A 23232-nucleotide genomic window follows, 5' to 3' on the forward strand; every position below is an offset into this window, starting at 1 on the left:
CTGTGGTGGGCAATCACATCAAGGCGCTCAGGGGAGCTGGGGGGGGGGGGGGGGGGGGGGGGGGGGGGGGGGGTCAAAGGTCTTGACCTGTCGGCTTGCCGGATTCTGACCTGCGAACTCCCGGTCCCGCATCTGCGCCTCTGGCCGCCAGGCCACCACGGCCCACTAATGAAATTCATATGTCACTCTGTGTTGCCCAATTAAGTGAACAAATGTACTGAATAATTATTTAACCATCCACCTGCTATTAAGAAGTGTGAACACAGAAGATACGATTTAGTTTTATATGAACTTGATAGAAGAACCTTTTTTCATTTGAAAATGTATCATTTTGCCTTTTTGTTTGAGAAAAGTTTCATGTCAACAAGGAAACAAAGATCAGTTTGCAGATCAGAATTGCAGAAAATTATGTAGTTTTCATGTTGCGCCAGTAGTGGGTGCTGGTGTTTGTTTTTGTAATTAAATGAGACGAAGATAACGAGACCACAGACATTCGTATGGACAGACGACAAAATCGGATTGCTGTTACGGTCTCAGGAGAATACGAACTGGGAGTCATGACACTCTGGAGGCCACCATTCTCGTTATTGCCCGTCTACTCACACACTATTTACTCGCATTTTTTTTTCCCATTTCCATGGCGATGGAGCATTCTCAAAAAGCTGTGCTATCAGTGACTACGAGCACAGTTGACATGTAAACAGACACCCAAAACGCCGCAAAAGATTTCTGTTTTCACTTGGAACACGTGTCATCGGGGCCTAAAAATGGACCTCCGACCCACTTTGACTTGTTTCTTCTTCCACATTGAGAATCGCCACTTCAAATCGAACCTGTTCGACGTGACAAAAGTCTAAACCTTTCTCGTTGACTTAAAACACCCCATCGCCTTCATAAGCCCTCGTTCCTTATCTACCTGGACAGGTTCACCACGAAAGAATCAAAATATGCACCGAGCTAAATGTTACCAGGCTGCCCAAAAAGAACAGATTTCAATCTATTAACGCTGAAGAACAAGTTGGTATTTAAAGAGATCAAACGTCGACCTTTCAAGGTGGAGCACAGCCAACCACGTCTCTCGCCACTGACCCATTTCCTCGTCCCACTTTCCGTCTGCTTTGTCATAGAAAAATGCCATCAGAAGCGGCTTTAATCCCCCCCCACCCCCGCCACATCGGTCCGCGGTGAAGACATGGTAATCCCTCCAGCTGCGGATGTTCAGGTTCAGCTGCTCCGCCCGCTGCCAGAGCTCGACCACACAACTGTGACAAAGCCTCCAGATTGGAGGACGGCTATCTGGACCTGCCACGCAGGAGACGGGGAGGTCAGGCTAAATTGGCTCACCAGAGAGCGGAGTTCCACCCTTCAGGCAATCTCCTGTTCCTCCCTTCAATGAGTCGGAGGTCCCACCGGCCGCCCGCTCGTCTCGGCGAAGACAGCCCTCACTTCACAAATGGGTCAGAAAGGAGAACGAGGTGATCCTCGCCTGTCCTTGGAGTTTCACATGGCAGAATATTCCCAAAAAAAGAGGGGCGGTGGGAAGAGGAGATTTCAGCAGGATTGGAGCTCAGTTCTCTCAACTTCAAATGAAAATCTGTTTCATCTTCTATTATAGAACATTTCTCACCACCTGCAGGAACCGCTGATAAGAAAAAGTTTGTTCTTTTAGTCAAATTCCAGTTTGCAGTATTGAGTGGAGAAATGTTTTTTGGACAGAAATGGCCTCCAACATCTCAATTGATCTTCCAGACTCTTTCATCTTGAACGCTACCTAATTAACCTCTGCTGTTGCTTTGAATCCCCAAACTTCTTCGAACTCAGCGTGCTGCCAAATTGATTTTCAAGAAGAGGGGAAGGAAAAAAAAAAAAAAACGTTTGCCAGTTTTCCTAACGCTACACTACTAAATATTTCTTTGTCTCAACAATGGAAAATACTGACGTATCGATGGAGAGAAAGCTCAATATTGAGTGTTTTAAGATGTTTGTATAAGCAACTGAGAAATGGAAAGGCTACAGTGCCAGACTTGATAGTGGTTTATTGGGATCTCGTTGGCCTCGCCTACGGCTGAAATGAACGTTATTGGTTGTTACTCTTTGCTGTTCCAGATATGAGGCTTCAGCCTCACGGAATGTGTGAATCACACAGATTACACTATAGAATACAGTTTATACTATTAAAAGAGTTTTGTGTTGGAAGGATGGTTTGGGGGGGGGCCTTGAAACAATTCGACTCTGGGTTTCTGGAGACGGATGTCTTCACACAGGACTGCGGGGGACGATGCAGGCTGCTTTTTTAATTTGTGCAAGTTTTCTCCTCGAACAGAGAACTCAAACTGTGTCAAACTTCATTAGTCGCAAATTCACACCCAGACCTTGAGTTGTTTGAAGCACATCCACAAAACATTCTCTTTAGTTTGTTTGTATTCTTGCTTTTTTTTTATTTTATTTGACTTTTTTTCATTTGGTTCTTGCCGTACATGACATATTCCCGAGATTTCACTTGGGTCCTGCAGAGTTTATCAAATTACTTTCAACAAATACATGACGCACATTACTTGTCAAGGTTAGCTGGAGCTGGCTGTTGGGGTTTGTTAATGAGCCTGTGGCTTCAGGGAGAGCTAATGAAAAGGGGAGGGAAAAAAAATCAGCCATGCTTTTACCCTGGGACATTGTCCGGCAGTTGTTATGTTAATCACTTCGGCCTAATTAATACCATGCATATTATTATCCGAATGAAGATTCAAATGCCAGCATGTGGTGATTACTGGGGAAGAAGTCATTCAGTGTCTGACTTTACCTGAACATCTGAGTAAAACTTTGCAGAAGTGCAAGGGGGGGAGGTGAAAGTTTCAGTGTAATCTAATAGCAACATTTCATCAAATGATTCATTTTACCTGTTGGGTGTTGTTTGGCTATTAAGTGGGAGAAACTGCCAAACACAGGATGTTTGGTGGTATCAGGATGATCAGCAGTGTGCGAGTGTGTATGTGTGTGTTTTGGGGGTGGGGGGGGTGGGGATTTCCTGATATAATCTCTCGTCCTTTCATTCCTAATAAGCCTCATTCAACATGCCGCAAATCCCCCGACTTGTTGTCGGTATTGAGACGACGTGGGAAAAAGGAAAAGGGCACTTAAAGCTGAACTTCCTTCTTGACTGTAAAAGTGGTCCGAAAGTGAAATCTCCTGATCTAAAACGTGAATCAGTTAGCAAGCGAGAACATCGGGAACCATTTATCTCGATAGAGTTTTCACGAGAAAATCGAAAATGGGAAATGTTCACTGCAACACGTGTGAAACAATGAATTTTAATCACTTTCGCTATATCCTGTATTTATGGGTGACCTGACTTTAACGGAGTCGGAAGACTTGCCCCCGTATTGCCTGAAAATGACAGTAATGTAGAGATGATCTCCCGCCAACTTTAAACAGCTCCTTAATTAATCCTCGACTTGCACACATAATTAATTGATTTACATGCCCACCTCCCCCTCGGCGCTCCCCTACAGTGCCCCCCCATGCTGGGGGAGTTAATTGTCAGGTTAGACGGTTTCGCCTCCAGAGGATTTGTGCTGAGAATTATAATGATTTCAACTTTTTCTTCCACCGCCTCTTAACAAACTAATCAATCCCTGAAAGAGCTGCAATGAGGAGAACTTGAGGTGTAGCTTATTGTCTTTGGAAGATACGGTCAAGTGGATACAATTTTATTCCTGACGAATATATACAAAAGCTAATTTAAAGTACAAGGTAGATAATCCATAAAAAAGTATCCCGACTGCTTTTTTGGTTTGTGTTTATGAGCTCAGTTTGAAGCCATGAGGTAAACTTTTATAGCCCAGTTTGGTGGTTTGTAGCATCGCGCAGGCCGAACATGCAATCTCCACACAGACAAGGTCCCAAGCTCAGGAATCGCCACACCACCATAAAGCCTTTTTAAGTTAAAATTATTGATTTAGATCCATTTTTTTTTTACAAAACAAGATGTAATTGTGTCATTTTTCTAACGGACTTTAATGGTTTACCTTTGATAAGACCAGGGGTGTCAAACATAAGGCCAGTGGGCAAAAACCGTCCTGTAAGAGGCTCCAATCTGGCAAACCTACTAAAAAAGTTTCAAAGATTTCATAGAAACAATAGATTTTTTTAATTTTTTTTAGCGCGTATACTCTGTGCCACACTGAGGAAACCAGTTTAAAGTTTAAATTTAAAGGTTATTATGGCGCTATTTGACCAGTCAGGACCACTCAAGATGAAACTGGGTATGTGGACCCTGAAGTAAAATGTAATTGACACTCCTGTATAAGATGTTTGTTTGAAATGTAAATAATTTGCCCGTATGTAAATCAAATGAAACATTCATTTTACATGGATAAACATAACAAAAACTTAAGTTTACTCGAAGATGTTTTGACAACTGTGCTTTTTACTTGAAAAGTGAAATACCTGAGTGAAGAGATTCTTTCTTCTTCCTACCAATGATGCGTCATGTGATAATTTCCACAGTTTTCTTTTTTAACAAGTGAAAACCATCACTTATCTGAAAGAAAAACATATTTTCCATCAGATAGGCTAAGATAAAGTGAGATTAGGGTTTTAATTTTATCCCAGCAATGGTTTGGAATGACTTTTCCAGAAGTTTTGATGTGTGGTGCTGTTTATTTATATTGAGTCTCAAAAAGCCACGATGGGAAACTCAATGGAGACCTCTCTGTGTAGATTTAATTTGGCTGCACCTTTACTGTCGTCATTCCAGTGACATTAGTTCTTGTTCTGTACTTTGTTTCTCGCTCTACCTTGGATTTGTTTCAGGTGTCGAGAACCTGATGTCAGCTGGTGAAACAAGGTGCCTGATATCCATCTTTAGATCTGCACTCTTGTCCTCAATCAGCTCTGTGTGCTTGTTTTCCTCGGGCTAAAAGAGAGCCGGCCGGGCTCAATATATTTTCTTTGTTCAAGAGTTTTCTCCAGAGTGCTGGAGATGGGACAGACAAGAAAAAAAAAATAAAAAGGCCACCTTTTTCCTTCCAGGTTTCTCCTCTGCGCCACTCTTTCTGTCACTTTCATTTCAAAGGGACCTTGAAAGAGAGAAAATGAAGGTGTCAAACGCTCATTTCCCTTTTTAAAAAGTTGATGTGCAGAAACATTCAAACCCTCTTTGTGAAGGGAAGCCAGTAATGCAAATCTCTTCTAAAATTCACAGCTAAATAATTCAGCAGTCTCTCATTATCAGTTCCACCCCCATGAAGAGCAGACACCTTAAAACTTCACAAAGGCAAGCGGGTGTCTTCGCTCTCCGCTGCAGCGCCATGCCCCGACTCAATCTGACATTATTCTAATTAATGAGACGAGTTCATTACTGCTCTCGGGGTTAATGTGTTGTCCTACAGCAGATTAGTGGAGGAATTTCAGCGTTGCAGGAGCATCCTAATTAGATCACAGTGGGGGCTGCCTGCTTAAATAGATGGAATAATGAAAGTCGTCACTCTTCCCAGCGCCAGCTTGATTACTGCGGCCCATCTCTGCTCATAAAAAGGCTCCACACTCACCTGGAAAGAGAGAAAGAGAGAGAAAAGAATTCAATTAAATGTATCAATAAAACAGCACAAGGCCTTTTTCTGCTTGAATCTGACTTCTACCAACTTGGCTGTATGACGAACGGTGCAAAACTGCCATCTAAAGGCCACAGGTGGTACTGCAGGCAGGAGACACCACAATCTATAAAATCACTGATAAAATGTTAAAGTCAGATTGTATCAAATAAATCAGAAATGTTAGAATAAGCAAAGGAAGACAACTAATAAATAAAAAAAAAAACAAGTGCATACACATACATTCCGGTCATTGCACAACCCTTTTAGTGTATCGTCCATCCTCTGTTCACTTTTAACTGCATTTATTGCGGTTCTTCTTAGTCTGTTAGTCATTGCATCTATAATTGTTCAAATTGCATTTACAGATGTTAATCTTAATCTATATCCCTGTTTATGTTTGGTCTGAATGCCACGATTACACACAATATGAATGGGAAAAATGTTTTAAAAACTTTGTTTTATTGATGTCACAACACCACTTTTTGTAACATTATCTATTTTATATTTGCATGGAACACATTAATTGTCATACAATAAACAATTTTTTTGTATTGTTTCTTATTCTTATTCTCTTGTTTTAGCTGCATTTTTTTTATTTAAATGTCCTTTTATTTTCTTATGTTGTTTTATTTAATGCAATTTTATGTATTTCTTTGCCTTTGTGAAGCACTTTGATTCGCCTTGATATACAAATATATTTGCCTTATGTGTGAGAGTTTTCTGCTGGTACTGCTGATCTCCCCCATTTGTATTTTATTTAGTCCATTATGAAAGAAATCTCCTTATCTGTTGTTCGTTGGTTTATTGCAATCATACCAGATATAGTTTGTGGATTATTATTTGTATTATTATTGTTTGATATTTGACAGCTTTACTTTTTGTTTCCTATATTGTTTCAATAATTGGGAGCACTCTGTTGAATCGAATCCATTCGAGGTAAATAAAGTTATCTTGGATCTTAATTTTGGAAAAGGTAAGTTAGGTCTCCTTTGCACAACAGAGCATCGCTGCTTTTATTTGAACTCATGCCAAGATTTTAATTGTTTGCAGCCAGTTCCACTATGGATTTTTTTTCTCTCCATTTAATCTGTTTATCTACTTATTTGTAAGCACCCTGATGTCAGAAACACAAAGCGAGCAGCTAATTTGTGGGCAAATAGCAAGTTTTAGCAGCTCTTTAAACTCAGAAAACAGTCAAAACTGGGATAAAACTTTTTGGTTTGATACATTCAGTTTAGGAATCATGTTGCTTCTGTATTTGACTGATACATTTATACACTTCATAGGGAATTTGTTCAAATACCACAAGCGGATGTGAACAAAATTTTCCATTTCCAACATCAAATGTCTACAATTCACTTACATTTCTAACTAGATTTCTATAAAAGATTGTATAAATGCTATCTAACACTAATATCTTGGTCTACAATTCTTACCTGCAGACAATAAGACACTGAATACTTAAATACTAAACGTGCTTACATAGTTTTTGATATAAATAATGACTTAAATGCATCAGTCAGCTGAACAGACCAGAGGGAAAATGTTAGCAGAACTTACGTTTCTTACATAATATCGTCAATATTTTTTATTAATTGTATTTATTATATGTATATTTCAATTGGTTAATACAAAAATGTACATGAATCATATAAGATATTAACATCAACAATAATAATAAATGTGCAATTATCAAATGGGAAGAAACATACAATCCAGAAGTTACCATATATGGTCATTAGCTCTGCTAAGCTTCACCACCTTGTGCACTTTTATCAACCTTTAATTCCTTAAACACTTATTTGTGTTTCCTTCATCAACTGGCCTCCTGACCAAAGTTCATCTTAATCCCTCCTTCAGTCCACAGAACAAACACACAGTCATGTCTAATTGAATAAAAAAAACAATTTCTGCATTTGATACTTGCTCAATTCCAGCAGTAATTCTATTGTATTGTGTGATTTCTTCATTTCTTCAGCTGGAGACTTTGCACAAATCCAAATATGGTTTCCCCTTCCTTTGTCTCCGCTTCGCATTAATCCCTCCGCCTGCGGGCTGTTTTCATCATTTCCTCCATTAAGCCTCTAAAATTAACCAAATCTCCACAGCTCGTCTCCCTCTTGTTGTTTAATCTTGTGTCTTAGACGCATTTTTTCAAGTGGACAACACTGAGTGGTGTATTACACCCGAACACCAGTGTGGTGACTTTATGATTACCATGCAGGAGCTGTTGTCTTTCAGATAGGCAGGAGGAGATGGGGGGGGGGGGGGGATTATGAGGCTGATTCCCTTTATAACTTCTTCCCTCATTAATCTCTGGAGACATTTTTGAAATGTCCAATAAAGATGTCAGCTATTACATTTTACAGCGGCCGTGCAGATGTCGTGGAGGAACTTTTCCCCACTTTACTCATCTCACGTGTTTATTTGAAGAATCCCTCTCTGAGGATTAGACATAATGAGTTATAATCAGTTTCACTAATCCTCCTCTGGACGATTCATACATTCTCCCAATGTTCAGGAGCAAGGTCGAAGCAACAGGCCGCTGTTGTCCTTCACACACACACAAAAAATAAAATAACAAAAAAATTAACTGGAAGGTGAAACACAGGAACACAAAGTCATACTTTCACAGAGGAATCAAACTTTAATTAGAGACACAGTTTACAGTCAGCACGATCAATTTACAGGAAATGAATGAAGGTCAAAGGGTCAGAAAGATGACCAAAAAAAAAACTACTTGGGGAAATACATCGTTCCACGGCACACTCAGAAAAAGCAACTTGTATTTCATTCATCGCACGTTCTGATCACCTGAAAACAAACAACAATCACTCATCTAATGCTTGATTCTCCAGGAAGAATCAGCTCCTCCCATCCCTTTTATTTTGTGTCTGAAAAGTAGAAAAATGAAATGAGGCTTCCTCGGAGGACGAGTCCCTTTCGAAGGGCTGCGTTTGTTTCCACGCTGACCAAAGTCCAGTCATCCACGTCGCTAGAGGTTCGCGTAATATCGCTCTCTGTTCATGTGATCTCTGTACGCGAACTCGGCGTCCTTCTTGCTGTGCGGGATCCGTCCGAAAGGCGCGAGGTCCTTGTAGCACGACTCGAACACCTCGTCCACTACTTTCTCCGCGTCCGCGCGGTTGATCTTCCTCACGGCCAGGATGGAGTGCAGGGCGCGGGCTCGGACGCATTTCTGCCGGGTGGGGTGAACGACACACCGGGGGGGGTCAGACTGGAGCCACAGATTTAAAAGAGGGAAGAGCTTTCGACACGTACCTGATGATGCTCCTTCAGGCCAAAGTGGTACCGGCTAAGTTCGTTGCCGAAGGAGCAGTCTCCGCTGAGGCTCGCTGCTCGGACCTGAAAGAGCGGGAAAGCCCGAGTTAAATAAAGCGGCGCTGGAAATAATCAGGTGTCATCGAGTCACTCGCATGGCTTGATTGTGGGAATGACAATTCTCTTGAATTTGGAAGATGTACATAGTTATAATGTTGGATTGAAGAAACGCAACAAAAATCCACTCCACAAGAGTTTTGCCAGTAACACTGTTGGGTGTGTGGGTGTGTGTGTGTGTGTGTGTGTGTGTCGCTCACCTCGGAGCAGGCCAGGTGTCTGTAGTTGTCGAACCAGTGCATGTTGGCCCGGCAGTGGTCGAAGGCGTGGATGAGCTCGTGGGTGACGACACGGTTCATGTGGGACTGCTGATGGATGTTGTTCTGACACAAGACGATCTGCAGAGACGGCGGCTGCGTGTCAACTCGGCCGCTCGTCGCTGCTGCCGCCGCGACCCACGTCAACTAAACCGACCGATTGGAATCGCGCAACCACATTGACTCGTGTGCATCGTAGGCGTCAATTCGGCCTTTCATCGCATAGTTTGCACACTGCAAACTTCCCATCGTGCACAAAGCTTGTTCATATCGTACAGTGAGGCTCGCTGGTGGTTAAAAATTGCAGAGGGTGCAGCGCAGTGTGTAGCGGCCATTAGTCCCTCCTACCTGAGACGAGGTGGCGTCGAAGCCGCCGTTGACAGTCCCGTCGCAGTCTTCACAGGACAAATGTCTCTCTGTCAACACGTTGCTTCATCGAGGGGGAAAAATTAAGGTGATGAGGGCGATATAGGACAAAAAAAACAGCATACAAAAAGTAAAGACATATGTTTGAGAGACTATTTCTTCACTTCTTTGTCATTTCCTGTTTAAATGGTGTCCTACTTACAACAACAACAACAATAATAATAGTAATAAAGTTTAACAGCCGTCTCGAAGAGTAATCTTGGTGCCTGCCTTAGTGGCAAGGTACCAAGATTACTCTTCACAACAAACATGTGATTTATTTTCTTGGGCCTGTATTTATGTTGCAGGTAAATTTGTAACATTTGTGGTAATCAGTTAAAACTACACTAGATTAACACATTTGCCGACTTTCATCCATGAACAGCTTTGCGTGATTGTTACAGCCTTTAGGTTTAGTGACTTGTGTGTGTGTGTGTGTGTGTGTGTGTGTGTGTGTGTGTGTGTGTGTGTGTGTGTGTGTGTGTGTGTGTGTGTGTGTGTGTGTGTGTGTGTCGTACCATCCGGAGGCCTTCATGGCACTGAGCAGGAGTTTGGCATAGGGACCTGACAGGAGCACACAATCCAGTTAGTTGAGACAGACCAACGCCAAACTGACTTGCAGGTTGAACTCGTTGACACTCATTCATTGATGCCACACTTCCATACACACACACACACACACACACACACACACACACACACACACACACACACACACACACACACACACACACACACACACACACACACACACACACACACACACACACACACACACACACACACACACACACACACACACACACACACACACACACACACACACACACACACACACACACACACACACAAGCTGCTCTGTGTGTTCCATTTAACATGCTAACCGAGCTAGCGTCGCCACTCACTCGTTTCCATTGCAAACTGCAGCATGACCCGACACTTGTTGTGACAGTGCAACACACTCTGGCTGAGCGACATGTTCTTCTGTCCGCCCTCCTTTCTCTCCGAGAATAAGTTGTAGCCATAATCCTCCTCCCGTTTAGCCTGTCCCATCGTGCTGAGCTTGCTGTGCACTTAGCAGCAGCTCGCATGAGTTAGCTGTGGCTGCTGCCGCTGCTAGCACGAGAGGTCGTTGCTGGTTGGCAGATCACGTGGTCACTGCGGGGCAAAGGTAATATAAAAAAAAAAAAATTATAGTGAAAATAACGTACTTTGATTACCTACAAAATAATTTAACGTCAAATAAAACATTAACAAAAATATTTCAGCATTTTCTATCGGTTCGCTGAAAATTACAATATTGAAGCACGTCTATATGCATCTTCTTTCAGTATGCTGGTTCACACGTCATGCTCTCTGAACCTAAACTACAACAATTTCTCTTCAAATGTAAATCAATTATTTGAAGATTTTTTTTTAACTGTCATGTAAATGTTATATATTTATTTAAAAAAAACTGAATTTATCTGTATTTTCCCATTTTTATGATTACTTTGTGTGGCAAGATGTGCACATTTTATTGACTTGTGCATGGCTTACTTTCTTATCTGATGTCTGTCTGTCTGTCTAAAAAAAAAGAAAAGAAAAAAGAAGTGGTGTAAGTTTTCACGAGTTTGTTTGTATATACGATCTTTGTTACGTCATACGTAGCGCAAAGCATACCGGTCCTCCGCTGTCATGGCTGCCAACATAAACAGAAAGCTGTGAGCGTCTCTTTTTCTTTCACTTTGCTCAAAATAACAGCGGTTATATTTCATCTGTCCACCCTGGAAAGGAATAAAAGGTATTTTCAAGGTTTTAGGGGCCACAGGGTGCTTGTTGTTTCCGTGGATCTGTAAATACGCGCGCTTTTGCTGGTTGAAATAGCCTTTAGCATGACGGCGTGATTATCTGCTCCTCCTCATGTTTCCTTCACGAACCTCACAGGCGCCGCAACAACAGGTGTGAAAGACTCCATCTCAAACTAATGTCGGTTTCGCAGGGCGTGAGATGACCGGGGTAAACAAGCCCGCGGAGTTGGTGCTTCAGATGAGGCAAAACGCGGACGATCTGCACAGTTACATGCGGGAGCTGGAGAGCTGGGAGGCGGATATAAAGAAGAAGGACGAGCAGCTGAGGACAGGAGGGGGAGATCAGGAGGGTCAGGTAGCGTCTTCACTTCATCTCGTCTAACTTGTGTGCTGCCTGTCCTGGATTACGTGTTCTTAAAAGCTCCATAAGTGTTTAAAATGAACGTAAAGTTCAGGGAATAAAGTTGGTAAACAATCAATAGGCGAGGGTCCAGTTGGCGGCAATGATTTACGTGCTTCAGCAACACCCTGCATAAACTAAAAACAATAAAATGTAAAGGAAACTGTGAATATTAGTGCAAACCTGTAACTTTCTAGTAAACTAAACTAATCATACTTTTTAATATCTTTTGGAGAAATCCCTTTTTCTGCATTTACACATCCTATTTGTACAATGCAGTGACACACTGAGCCACACTGAGGAGCTGATGAGGGTCAAGAGCCACAGTAGTGACCTGTCCGCTTTGAAGGAATCGTACTTGCAAAGTCCAATCCCGAGTGTGCTTCCCCAGCCTCATGGCCACCACTGTTCACAATTATACCTTTTCTATGAGATCTGATTGGTTTTGAGGTGTTGTGCTCATTTGCATCAAACATGACCTTCGTTCTGGAATCGCAGTTCAGAAAACCTTGATAACCTGTCATTCTTCACAGCACAGCCCTCGTCATTTTGATGTGTTACAGAAAAGTCTCCCTCCGGTGCGCAACAAAGACTACAAAACAAAGATGAGGAAGAAGAAGAAGAAGGTGCCTACTGGGAACGGCGACTCAAAATCCAACGACAATCAAGCTTCCAGAATCAAAGCATACGACTACCGATCGTGGGACAAGTTTGATGTGGTACGTACTGCAATATTTAAGTGTAGCAGTGGTTTTAAATGTCTGTTTATTACAATGTTTTCCTCCTGGCAGGACAAGGCTCTGTCAGAATTGGAGAAAGAGGAATGTCCTGCAGAGTCAAAGGAGTCGGACTCAGAGGAAGCTGCAGTTGATCAGGAGAAAGCTTTGGCTGAGAAGGAAAAGGTAAAGAAAACGGCTATTTAAACATAAATGGCAAATTTAAGATAATGTATCTAAGCTTGTTGGAACTGATTATGTTTTACTTGTAGGGTAATGCCCTTTTTAAAGAAGGAAAGTATGACGATGCAATCGAATGTTACACCAGAGGGATGGGCGCAGATCCCTACAACCCCGTGCTTCCCACAAACAGAGCCACCGCCTTCTTCAGACTCAAAAAGTAAGTCTCCTCCTGCTGCGTGAACACATCTACACAGGACGTAACATCAGAGCTGGAAAATTGGTGTAGTTTCTGCACTGATGCATGTAACCGAGGCGTTTTTCCTCTGCAGGTACGCTGTGGCCGAGTCCGACTGCAACCTGGCCATCGCTCTCGACGGTAACTACTTCAAGGCGTACGCGCGGAGGGGGGCGGCTCGGTTCGCCCTGCAGAAGTACGAATCGGCGGTAGAAGGTACTGAGCAGCTCCGTCAATGAGACAAAACGTCTTCATCCAGCCGCACTGTGATGACATGAGAAACTCCCTGTCGACAGATTACCAGACGGTTCTCGGGCTCGACCCCGAGAACGCGGAGGCTCACAACGAAATAAAGAAAATTAAAGAGGTGAACGTGGCGAGATTGTTCAACTTCAAATTCACGTTTGTCTGGAATAACCGCTCTTTGTCTTTTTTTTTTTTGTTGTTTTTTTTTTTAGGCGCTCGGACATCAGGAGCCCGCCGTCCCGAGTGAATCCACGCCGGAGGGAGACGCTCCGGCGGCCGATCGCCGTCAGCAGCGGCTGGTGGAGGAGCAGCAGAGACGACAGGAGGCCGTCGTCCAGAAGGACAGAGTGAGAGCTGTTCCCTTTTCAGCGGCTGCGCCACAGCCGGTGGTCCCGGATTGCACTCATTTGAATCGTTGGATGTGTCCCATCAGGGGAACGCCTACTTCAAAGAGGGGAAGTACGCAGCGGCTGTGGAGTGCTACAGCGCCGGCATGGAGGCGGACGGCACCAACGTCCTCCTGCCGGCCAACCGGGCCATGGCCTTCCTCAAGCTGGAGAAGTGAGGAAACGCCTTGAGAGTACAGCTCCGTGCACGTATCCACTCTCCCCTTTTCCTGCAGACTCACAGCAGAGCTTCTTCTCTTTGCTCTTGTCCGCCGCAGGTATAAAGAGGCCGAGGAGGATTGCTCCAAGGCCATCGCTCTGGACAAAACTTACTCCAAGGCTTTCGCCCGCAGAGGCACAGCCAGGGCGGCGCTGGGGAAACCGCAGGAGGCCAAACAAGGTGCGACACAAGAGCATTGGATCTGATTCATAGTGTATTTGACCAGAACACAAGTGTTTTAACTCGGGACATCAACCTCGCGGAGTGTTTCATGTGCAGCTTGCCGTCAGTCGTCGTCTCTGGTTGGACAGGATTGGTGATTACGCGTCTCTTTGTGTGTCTCCCAGATTTTCAGGAGGTGTTGAAGCTGGAGCCCGGCAACAAACAGGCGCTGAATGAACTTCAGAAGCTTCAGATTGTACGTTTACAAGACTGCGGCCGTAAAGGGTTAAACAGGATCGCTTGTGGGGGTTTTTTTCACGGCGATTTCTGTGTTGGTTTATTCCTCGAGTCTGTGTCTCTGGTAACCATGGAGGGAAATATACGTGCCTGGACGACTGTCAGAGCTGTCGGGCTTGGTTAGCTCTGAGCTCTCACAGACTTCTCTCTCCCGTCGCTGCAGAACACGAGCGCCAGCGGCCTCCTGCAGACCGACGCCGGCTCACAGAGGAGAACGGTCCCGCCCGTCGACAAGCCGCCACATCTGCGCTCAACTGTGAGTCACAAACGTCTCCTGTTGAGTGCAGGAGATGCTCTTACACATTGGAGGCAGTAACTAGGGAATATAAGCGAATGAGTTACCCAGACAGAAAAAGAAAAAAAAAAAATGCTATTGTTGGATTAATGAAAAATGGCTTCGTCCTCCTTTTACTCCTCAGAAACCTCTGAGAAGGATCGATATTGAAGAAATCAGTGGGACGGTGGCAGTCCCAGAGGTGGATTCAGGAGGGCTCAAGGGCTTCATCCAGGAAGTAACAAGTCAGGTAGAAGGCGGCTCGTCGCCGCTGTCCACGTCACCGAGCGCCAAGATGATCAAGATGGAGGAGGGAGCAGACGTCCCCACTCGTGCAGCTGACCAGTAGGTGTTGTGTTAGTTTACAGGCTCCATCATTTAACTCCAGCTAAACATGCAAACGTCAGTTTTATCTCATCTTTTCTCTGCACTCGTCCACCTGGTCACATTCGAGTAGTGGGATCAAGCAGGCGCCACCGGAGGAAACCCTTCAACCTCCTGAACCTCCCACCGCCACCTGTCAGGCCGTCACGCACCTTCCTCCTCCGCCGGGCAACAGCTTCCAGCTGGAGGCCGACCTCCGCAAGATCAGGAGCCAACCTGAAGCCGTCTACCGATACCTGCGGGTGAGACGTCGCTCCTGCTGCACTTCTGCAGGTTTAGCTCATATAGATTTTAAAATCCAAGATTAAAATCCTCTCAAAGCGTGAATTGAAGTTGTGTTTTGTTTTTTTGTTTTTTTTTCTCTTTGCAGCAAATTGAGCCCGACGCTTACGGAAAGATTTTCCACAACTCTCTTGAAGCCGACATCCTCAACGTGATTCTGACAACGCTGCACCAATTCTATCGGGAGTGAGTTCTCAAAAATACTACGGTACCTGCTCCGTGAAGGACCAGTTTGGTGGGATCTGAGCAAGAGGACCTAAATCTGTTTACTGTAGTCTGATTACTATAGTCTGATTAGTTTAGTCTAATTACTGTATTTGATGAAGTAAAAGAGTTAAATCAACCTTCTCTGGTTCAAGTACCTGTACAGATAAAACTTCCACAGGATATGCAACTTTTGAACACAATCCACACATTGATCACATCAAAACTAAATGAAATGATTGACTGGGGAAACAAGTTATACTGTTCTAATCCTAAACTTGTTTTTTTTTTTGTTTTGTTTTTAAAGAGTTGACCCTTAAAAACACTTCAAGTCTTTTTTTTTTTTTTAGCTGTATCTAGAGTTAAACTGTGAATTAAATAAAACCTAATGTTTTCATTAAAACTCAGAGAGCGCGAGCCTGAAGATAACTAACTAAACAAACTTTTTTTTCCATTGCCATGTTGTGGCGTCTTCCTGAAATTCAAGTCAATTTTATTTATGTAGCACACAACGTTGCATTAGGAGTTTTGGTCTAATGTATTAATATGAGGTTTTGTGCAGGAATGAAGCCCCGGCCGTCACACTGGAGATTCTCCGCAGCCTGTCCAGCGTGAGGCGCTTCGACATGGCCGTGATGTTCATGTCATCCGCAGAGAAGAAAGGTCCAGATCTTTTCTTTCTCTCTCTCTCTCTCTCTCTCTGCAGACAAGTGCTGTTTTTCATTTGCTCTTATTTTTCCATCCTGCGTAGTAATGCCGGTACTTTGCTCTTTCCTCCCCACCGCAGTGATCAAAGACCTGTTTGACTTTCTTCACCAGTCCGAGCTGGACGGATCGTCTGTAGCGGCGTTGCAGAAGAAATATGGCGTGTGATGCTCTCGGATTTAAAGGCCAATCTGCAACAGATTTAGGATTTCAGAGTAAACCAAACAATTTAGTTATACTTTAATTTCCTTTCCAGGAAGTTGGGCCGCTGCGCCATGGAAAATATGATGCTTTTTTCTATTTCTATGCTTCGTACGCCATTTGTTTGAAGCTTGAGTTGGAAAGTCACAGGCCGATGTCTGTGATTCTGGCATCGCTGAATTAAACAAATCCAGTTCAGGACTCTTTCTCTCTAAAAAAAAAATTTTTTTTTCACTCTTTAATTAGATTTTTTAAGGGAGTCTGTAAACTTTCAGTCTGGCTTTCTGAGTTGTGGCTCTTAATTTTGTTTTGAAGTTCGTGATCCAGTTTGAGGACATTGTGGATTTATTTATGTCATCGCCAGGAGTTTTCGCTGTGGTTTTTTTTCTTCTCCTGCGACTCCATGAGCGACTCAATACACCATCTTGTGCTGCAAACCGGTATTGGGAAAACTAAACCAATCAAACCTGGACAAGTCTTTGAGTTGACTTGTGTTGTTTCATTCTGCATGTGACTTGAGGCAGCATTGATTTCCGTCATAAACAAAAAACACAAATAAGGAATAACTGACATTCGTGACTTTCCAACGTTCAGCTGAAGCTTTAAGTATGAAGGAGGCTGCGACAGCACTGTCACACCCTGCCAGTTGAATCCTAACTTGGCACTGGGCCCAGAAATAATGAATGAGGTATTTCCATCTAAAGTGTTCTACAAATGCAGTATGGACAGTTTAATGCAAATAAAAATATTTTATAATACTTGAGCTGGATGGTTTGTGTTCATAACGTCATCCAACCTAGAGTGCATCGCCTCCGTTCTCTCTACACATCTGCCTGGTTCACATGTGGATCTGTTGTTTGGACATAAATGGATTAAAACAACCCGGTCCGAACACAAATCAATGGACACATTTATTTCAAGCTATAATATCACTACACAAAAAAAGTAAAAAAAAAAAAAAAAAAAGTGTGTGTGTGTGTGTGCGTGCGTTCAGAGTGACGTCTCTTTCGAGTCCCGGGACGGCCTGAAGGTCAGTATTTCTGTGAAAGTGTGACCTGTGCGAACAAAGAGAAAACCAGAGTTATGCATCAGTTCTATTCCAATGTGAGCCATCTTCACCGTCAGTCCAAGAAAACCTCCGATAATTTTTTTTCTAGGTAGTTCCTCGTAACGCGCCTCCTCCTTGAGCGTTTGTGTTCAAAGGGTGCATGAAGAGTAGAGCTTTAGTGACCTCATCTGGTGAGAAGCTGGTACTGCAAGTAACTCAGAGACGCACAACACTGACTTGGATTTGAACCCAGGCCTTCTAGCTTTAAAGCGACTGCATTATTCTACATACACTCTTCCTGACTCTTGTCGCAGTTCATGTAACAGCCAGACCCGACTCTTCGTCAGACTATCCAGATATGTGCAGTTTTCAAACGCATCTTACGTTTCCACTGCTCCAGTGGCAGGTCTGTGTTGTCCATGGTCTGGTCGTACGGCTGTGCCTCGGTTTCCTCCTCCGTGTCTCTGAACTCGTTGAAGAACGGAAGCTCCAGGGCCTCGGAAGCGTTCACCCTTTGCTCAGGGTCCAGAAGGAGCATCTTCTCCAGGACGTTTACTGCTGCAGTGCACGGAGACACGAGGAAGACTTAAGAAACCACTCAGGCCGGGACGAATGATAACTGGGATTCAGACTCCGTCCTTCACGTACCATTTGAGCTGGCTTTGGAGAAAATGGAGTGCAAATCTTTTTTAGGAATTTTTGTTAGGCTTCGGATGTAGTTTTTGGCCTGTGGAGGGAGAACATGACATCTTTATGGGAATTTTTAAACAAGCATTTTATATATATAAACATGGCAAACGTTTTCTAATTTGTATTTGACACAATAATGCAAAAATATTCTGTTCTATTATTAAAATTGTTACAAAACCTTTTGAGACTTATCTTACCTAGATTGTGCATAAAACATAAAACTATAGGATGAATAGGCTGTGGGAGTTTGTTCCTTTACCAACAGTCTGAATTCACTCACAATGCATTGACATCAGGTAAATGCACGTATAGAAACCCTTTGCACTGTTTATGCTCTGTGCTGTAAAAGCATAAAAAGTTTCACCTCACCTGAACTTATATTATGAATTCAGTTCAATGACTCTCTGCTATCGATAATTATTTATTCAAAATCTACTTTTCAGCTTTTCTCACTACAGCTTAAAAAAAAAAATGTGACAAACTCATTTTATATTTCCAGCATGCCGAAGTCAAATAGTTGAAAGTATCCTGGTCATGAATAAGTCGAAGTTGATTCATTTTGAAAGTGCAAGGTCAGAGTTTGAGAGTAACGTCGGACTCACATCTTGGCTCTGCAGCTTCACAACGAAGTCGGCGCTGGGCGTTCCTGTGATCTTCATGATCTCTCTGAGCTGGTCCAAGTCTGACAGCGACTGTGGGTTAAGAGTCTTTATCATTCAAATGCAAAAACCTGTAAACAAACCGTGAATTGTGCTTGTGTTTGTTTTTGATTTCGAGGTTCAAAGTGGATTTGCTCAAAAGGCTCTAAAAGCTTTCATCCGGTCGGATCACTGAGATTTGCGGGTTTATCAAATCGCGCTGAGGACGACGGTCAAGGATACGGTCGTTTCCTTTGAACAGCGGCTTTCCCAGCAGCATCTCTGCCATGATGCAGCCGGCGGACCAGATGTCCACTGCAACACAAAACTCCAAAGGTCACCCTTCTTTTATGATCCACTCATAAAAGATGCTGGCGGTCACAGGCAGCAATAAGAGCGTTTTTTTGTTGTTGTTTTTTTAATACCCGTCTGCGTGTAGTGCATCCAGTTGAGGATGACCTCCGGAGCTCGGTACCAGCGCGTCACCACGTAGCCCGTCATCTCCGCGTCAGCCTGCCTCGCTAAACCAAAGTCAAGAATCTGGAAGCAGAACGGCAGCGTCACTTGTCAAACTGTTTGGGAGAGTTGGAGTCGTGGCCGGATCGTGCAAAGCTGAGTTACCTTTAACTCGCAATCTGGGTTAATGGCTAAATTTCCTGGTTTCAGGTCCTGTGAAGAACAGAAAATCCAGAGATGAGTCACACAGTGGTGAAAGAGACAAAAAAAAAAAAAAAAGAAACCAGAGTGACTTAAATTTGAACATTAATCATTAATAGTTTGCTTTCTGTTGCTGTTGACATCAGATATCTACAAATAGAGGCATTTCAGTAATCTGATCTAACAGACTGCGTATCATCCTATCTGCAGTTTAAAAAAACAAACACTTCTCTGTGTGTGTGGGAATCGGGATGAATGGGACTCGGCGTGAAAAAGAGAAAGAAAGAAAAAAAATCCCCACCCCCAAAGCTCATAGCCTGAAAGGTCAAAGTTCACCCACCCTGTGAATGATCCCTGCCGAGTGGATGTACTGAGGACAGAGGGGGAACACACACACACACACATACACACACACACACACACACACACACACACACACACACACACACACACACACACACACACACACACACAGCGTCAGATGAGTTTACTCCAACATACGAGCCTAAAAAACGTATTTCCTCATCTCATCGCAACTTCCTTCACCTTGAGTCCTTTCAGCATCTGATAGACGAGGAACTGCACTCTGTCCTCGGACAAGCGCTCCAGCTTCATCAGCTTGCCGAGGTCGGTGCCCATGAACGGCATCACCAGGTAACTGCAGAGGTTTAGACGAGAATCAAAACGAACGTAAAAACCCCCGCCTGCCCGAGGGCTCAGAGGAGCGGAGGGGACTTACAAGTCGCGCAATCGATCCAGTGAGATTTCAGCGGTGAAAACATCCAACAGCCCAATCACCTGTCAGGAGACATGCAAACGAAGCAAATTTAATTGGAAGACGCTCGAGATGATCTTCATGTGTGAGCGCCGTAATCCACTCGCAGTATCCAAAATCTTTCTTACGTTTTCGTGCTTCATGTGTTTGAGGAGCCGCAGCTCCCTGTAGGCCCTTTTGGCAAACAGTTTGGTCTGGAAGGGCCGGTGAAGCTTCTTGATGGCCACTTGTGCCCCTGTGCGGCGGTCCCACGCTGAGCTGAGAGCCACAAGCACGGCAAAGGGACCAACTTTCAAATCTCACCCCAAAACTATTAGAAAGTATCGCGACATCAACGTGTTTATTTAGAAGTCCACTCATCCTGCCATTATGAGGGTCTCCTGTGAGAAACTGCACATTTCTGATTGGGAACAAAGTGCATTCTGTGCAGTTAACTCGGGGTCTTTGACTCCTAAACAATGAGGTTTTTTTTTTTTTTTTGGGGGGGGGGGGTGTCCTTTGTCATCCCTCATCCCCCATAACACAATGAAAAGTGGGGCCCTGCAGAGCCAGCTGTGCAGAGACCACTGACCAAAATATCCCACCGTGCCTGTTGTCTTGATTCGACATAATGAAAAGAAAGTAACTGACGTAAACACTGACATAAGTCGCTGAAAGCAAAAGCAAAATCTAGCATTATCCTATGCAAGATATTGGGGGATAATTTACTTTTACTTTTTGGTTGAGTACAAAACATAGTATTTGTAGGATTTTTGTTCCATCAATGAATACATTCAATATACGTTTTTTTTAAGGTTTTGTCACAGAGAGTAAAAATAATATCTCGCACGTCTCTCCATTTACTCGTCGCTTCAAAACTTACCACACAGTCCCGTAAGCGCCCGTCCCGACCTGCTTCAAGTCCCGGTACCTCTCCGGGACCTCCCATACGGTTCTGTGGACCTCTTGCCGGTAGAACCCGGTCCTGGACCGGACAGCCATACCCTACCGAGGAGACGAGCCTGAGGTCGAGCTGCCAGTCTCATGGGAGGAAGTCAAAAGTTTGGGTTTCCGATGCGTAAAGACGCGCAGTCCGTCGCAGTGTGCGGAAGAACCAGACGTTCACTTCGTGCGCCAGTGACGCACCGTCACACCCCCCCAGCACACACAAGCAAACATTGCTCCCGGTTGCCCCTGGCACTGTGTGGGTGTTTCTACTATGTGGGGGTAAGATATCCTCCCAACATCTGTCTACCATCGGTTTATTGCCCCGCAATTTACATATGGAGGTTAAACTTTACTATGGTGGGCACAACACGGCCCAAGTTCCAAAAATGTGAATAAATGTTTAAAAAGGATTGAAATAACTTTCTTGTAACTTGATCAAGACAGGAGCAACACAATACTTGAAGAAGTGCGCAAATAAAGCTGAAATGGCGTTTTTGTGCCAAATAACAGTTTCACAAATCCTTGAAGCATTCTTAATTTTATTTATTATTAAGAATTTATTCATTTATTTGATTGGATGGAATAGCCAAGATGTTTTTTCATTAAGACTTTTTTTCTTGATTATGCCATAGTATTGGAAAATAAATGTTAATACTTATTTCTATTCTATTCTATTTTATAAAGATGCGATCTCATACCATACTATACGATGCTATACAATACTACACAATGATCAGCCATAATATTATGACCACTGGCAGGTAAAGTGATTGGTGTTAATTAGTAGTCAGTGTTTCTTCAATCAATAACAATCTTGAAAAAGCAAACGCTGACTCTGCTGGGTAAGTGGTTATCAAGCATTATATTCCAAAAACAATGAGGGTCTGTAACTGTAGTTATAAACGATTTTATCAGGCTGCAGGTCACGTAACGTCAGTCTCAGCTCGAGAGGATCTTTTGTGCAACAAAGCAAATCAAAACCGTGACATCGCTGTCATCTCAGGCTATCTTTAATGCAATAATATATGAAGGAATAACTGAACGATACAGAAAACATGTCTCCAGAAAACATAGTGGCGAACAGAAAGGATGATGTTTATTCTGCTGCAGCCAAAACCCGTGGTCATGTTACCTGTAAATAAAAGAAAAAGAAAAAGAAAAAGAAGAAAAGAAAACAATCCAGCCTTTTGTAAGCTGAGACCTGACATTCATGTGATGCTAACCTTATGCAAAAAGTCAAGACACATGCCACCACGTATTCAAAAGTCCACCTCTTAACTTGTAACATACAGTATACATAGCCTACATGTACATTCAGGTTGCAGATCCATCACATGTACAACACCAACATCAGCAGGTAACATAGAAACATTCAGAGTCCTAACACACTTTGACTTACACGCACAGTAGTTTAGATTCATTTGGACTGTAACTTCAACATTTTGCATCCAGTGATAAATTACAAATTGGACAAAAGGCTACATATAGCACTCCAGTGTGAACCAGTAAGGGGAAACAAAATTAATTAGAGAAACTATTTGTACTCATTGTCCTCACAAATAGAACTCAAATGAAGCTTCAATTATTTCAGATGTACGTTTTCAACGGCAACAATTTTGTGCTCTGGGTGGCGGTAGGGGGTCGCTCTAGCGTCCAGTCTGTTAGATAACATTTTGCTTTTAATTGACCAACCGGCTGATTCATCTTTAATCTGCTCTGGGCCAGATTGGAAACTAGAGCGACTTACAGCACGCTTATGTGGTAACTAGTCATATTACAAGCCAGAACCATAAGGTCACTAATACCAACTTGGTGACATTATGATTGCTGTCATCTCACATTCAGTATGATATACATTTCCTGGATCACTCATAAATGATGCGAACAGTCTGGATTGGTCCTTTTATAACAGTGCAGCATTGCAACAAAAGGAAAAAGAAGCTTCAGCAACATGAAAGATGAGCTCCTGGTTGCCACAAGCAGCCAAATATAGCTGCTTGATATGAATCATTGGCCTGTGGTGTTTGACAAGTTGTTGCTAGGATGGAGCCACAAGTTGCATTAGCAATAGATTAGGTACACAGCATTGTTACCTGCCGTCTGGGAACCCATCATTTACAAGATGTCTGGAGTCGTTAATTATTGTAAACACAAACGGGC

General features: G+C 43.3%; 3 protein-coding genes across 5 annotated transcripts; 1 reads left to right on the forward strand and 2 right to left on the reverse strand.

Annotated features, from left to right (window-relative positions):
- Positions 1–8233: 8233 nt before the first annotated feature.
- Positions 8234–10778, reverse strand: atp23 (ATP23 metallopeptidase and ATP synthase assembly factor homolog). The gene is made up of 6 exons (XM_080518653.1): positions 10558–10778; positions 10171–10216; positions 9596–9677; positions 9191–9328; positions 8874–8957; positions 8234–8790 (listed from the first exon to the last, which is right to left on the reverse strand). The coding sequence occupies exons 1-6, from the start codon at positions 10703–10705 to the stop codon at positions 8587–8589; spliced, it is 702 nt and encodes a 233-aa protein (XP_080374779.1). The 5' UTR covers positions 10706–10778; the 3' UTR covers positions 8234–8586.
- A 533-nt stretch (positions 10779–11311) lies between these two features.
- rpap3 (RNA polymerase II associated protein 3) lies at positions 11312–17060 on the forward strand. Of its 3 annotated transcripts, none has more exons than XM_080518626.1 (17): positions 11312–11355; positions 11634–11797; positions 12406–12561; positions 12634–12744; positions 12831–12958; positions 13071–13192; positions 13273–13343; positions 13435–13569; positions 13656–13783; positions 13887–14008; positions 14176–14246; positions 14451–14543; positions 14707–14906; positions 15016–15187; positions 15316–15413; positions 15994–16094; positions 16219–17060. In XM_080518626.1, the coding sequence occupies exons 2-17, from the start codon at positions 11642–11644 to the stop codon at positions 16302–16304; spliced, it is 1950 nt and encodes a 649-aa protein (XP_080374752.1). In that variant the 5' UTR covers positions 11312–11355; positions 11634–11641; the 3' UTR covers positions 16305–17060. The 3 variants fall into 3 exon arrangements, with proteins under 3 accessions (XP_080374752.1, XP_080374751.1, XP_080374753.1); XM_080518625.1 differs by having other exon boundaries at positions 11336–11435; XM_080518627.1 differs by having other exon boundaries at positions 11336–11435; positions 15019–15187.
- Positions 17061–17253: 193 nt separating this feature from the next.
- mapk12b (mitogen-activated protein kinase 12b) lies at positions 17254–21126 on the reverse strand (the record flags this gene model as incomplete). Its single annotated transcript, XM_080518459.1, has 12 exons — positions 17254–17392; positions 17770–17943; positions 18034–18112; positions 18678–18757; positions 18957–19028; positions 19139–19253; positions 19335–19382; positions 19711–19740; positions 19917–20028; positions 20110–20168; positions 20274–20403; positions 21008–21126. 12 exons carry the CDS (start codon positions 21124–21126, stop codon positions 17328–17330), a joined length of 1083 nt encoding a protein of 360 aa, XP_080374585.1. The 3' UTR covers positions 17254–17327.
- Between the last annotated feature and the right edge of the window lie 2106 nt (positions 21127–23232).

The sequence above is a fragment of the Blennius ocellaris genome (genome assembly GCF_963422515.1).
Source record: "Blennius ocellaris genome assembly, chromosome: 22".
NCBI lineage: Eukaryota > Metazoa > Chordata > Actinopteri > Blenniiformes > Blenniidae > Blennius > Blennius ocellaris.

What these genes read in the sequence shown, in the direction of transcription:
- atp23 (XM_080518653.1), bottom strand. Translation starts at nt 10,705, where the DNA reads ATGGGACAGGCTAAACGGGAGGAGGATTATGGCTACAACTTATTCTCG. An exon ending in TCGACGCCACCTCGTCTCAG is followed by an intron (nt 9,329 to 9,595) that starts GTAGGAGGGACT and finishes CCGTCTCTGCAG; the next exon opens with ATCGTCTTGTGTCAGAACAA. An exon ending in GCCTGAAGGAGCATCATCAG is followed by an intron (nt 8,791 to 8,873) that starts GTACGTGTCGAA and finishes CCCACCCGGCAG; the next exon opens with AAATGCGTCCGAGCCCGCGC.
- rpap3 (XM_080518626.1), top strand. Translation starts at nt 11,642, where the DNA reads ATGACCGGGGTAAACAAGCCCGCGGAGTTGGTGCTTCAGATGAGGCAA. An exon ending in GCCTTCTTCAGACTCAAAAA is followed by an intron (nt 12,959 to 13,070) that starts GTAAGTCTCCTC and finishes TTTCCTCTGCAG; the next exon opens with GTACGCTGTGGCCGAGTCCG. An exon ending in CCGTCGTCCAGAAGGACAGA is followed by an intron (nt 13,570 to 13,655) that starts GTGAGAGCTGTT and finishes GTGTCCCATCAG; the next exon opens with GGGAACGCCTACTTCAAAGA.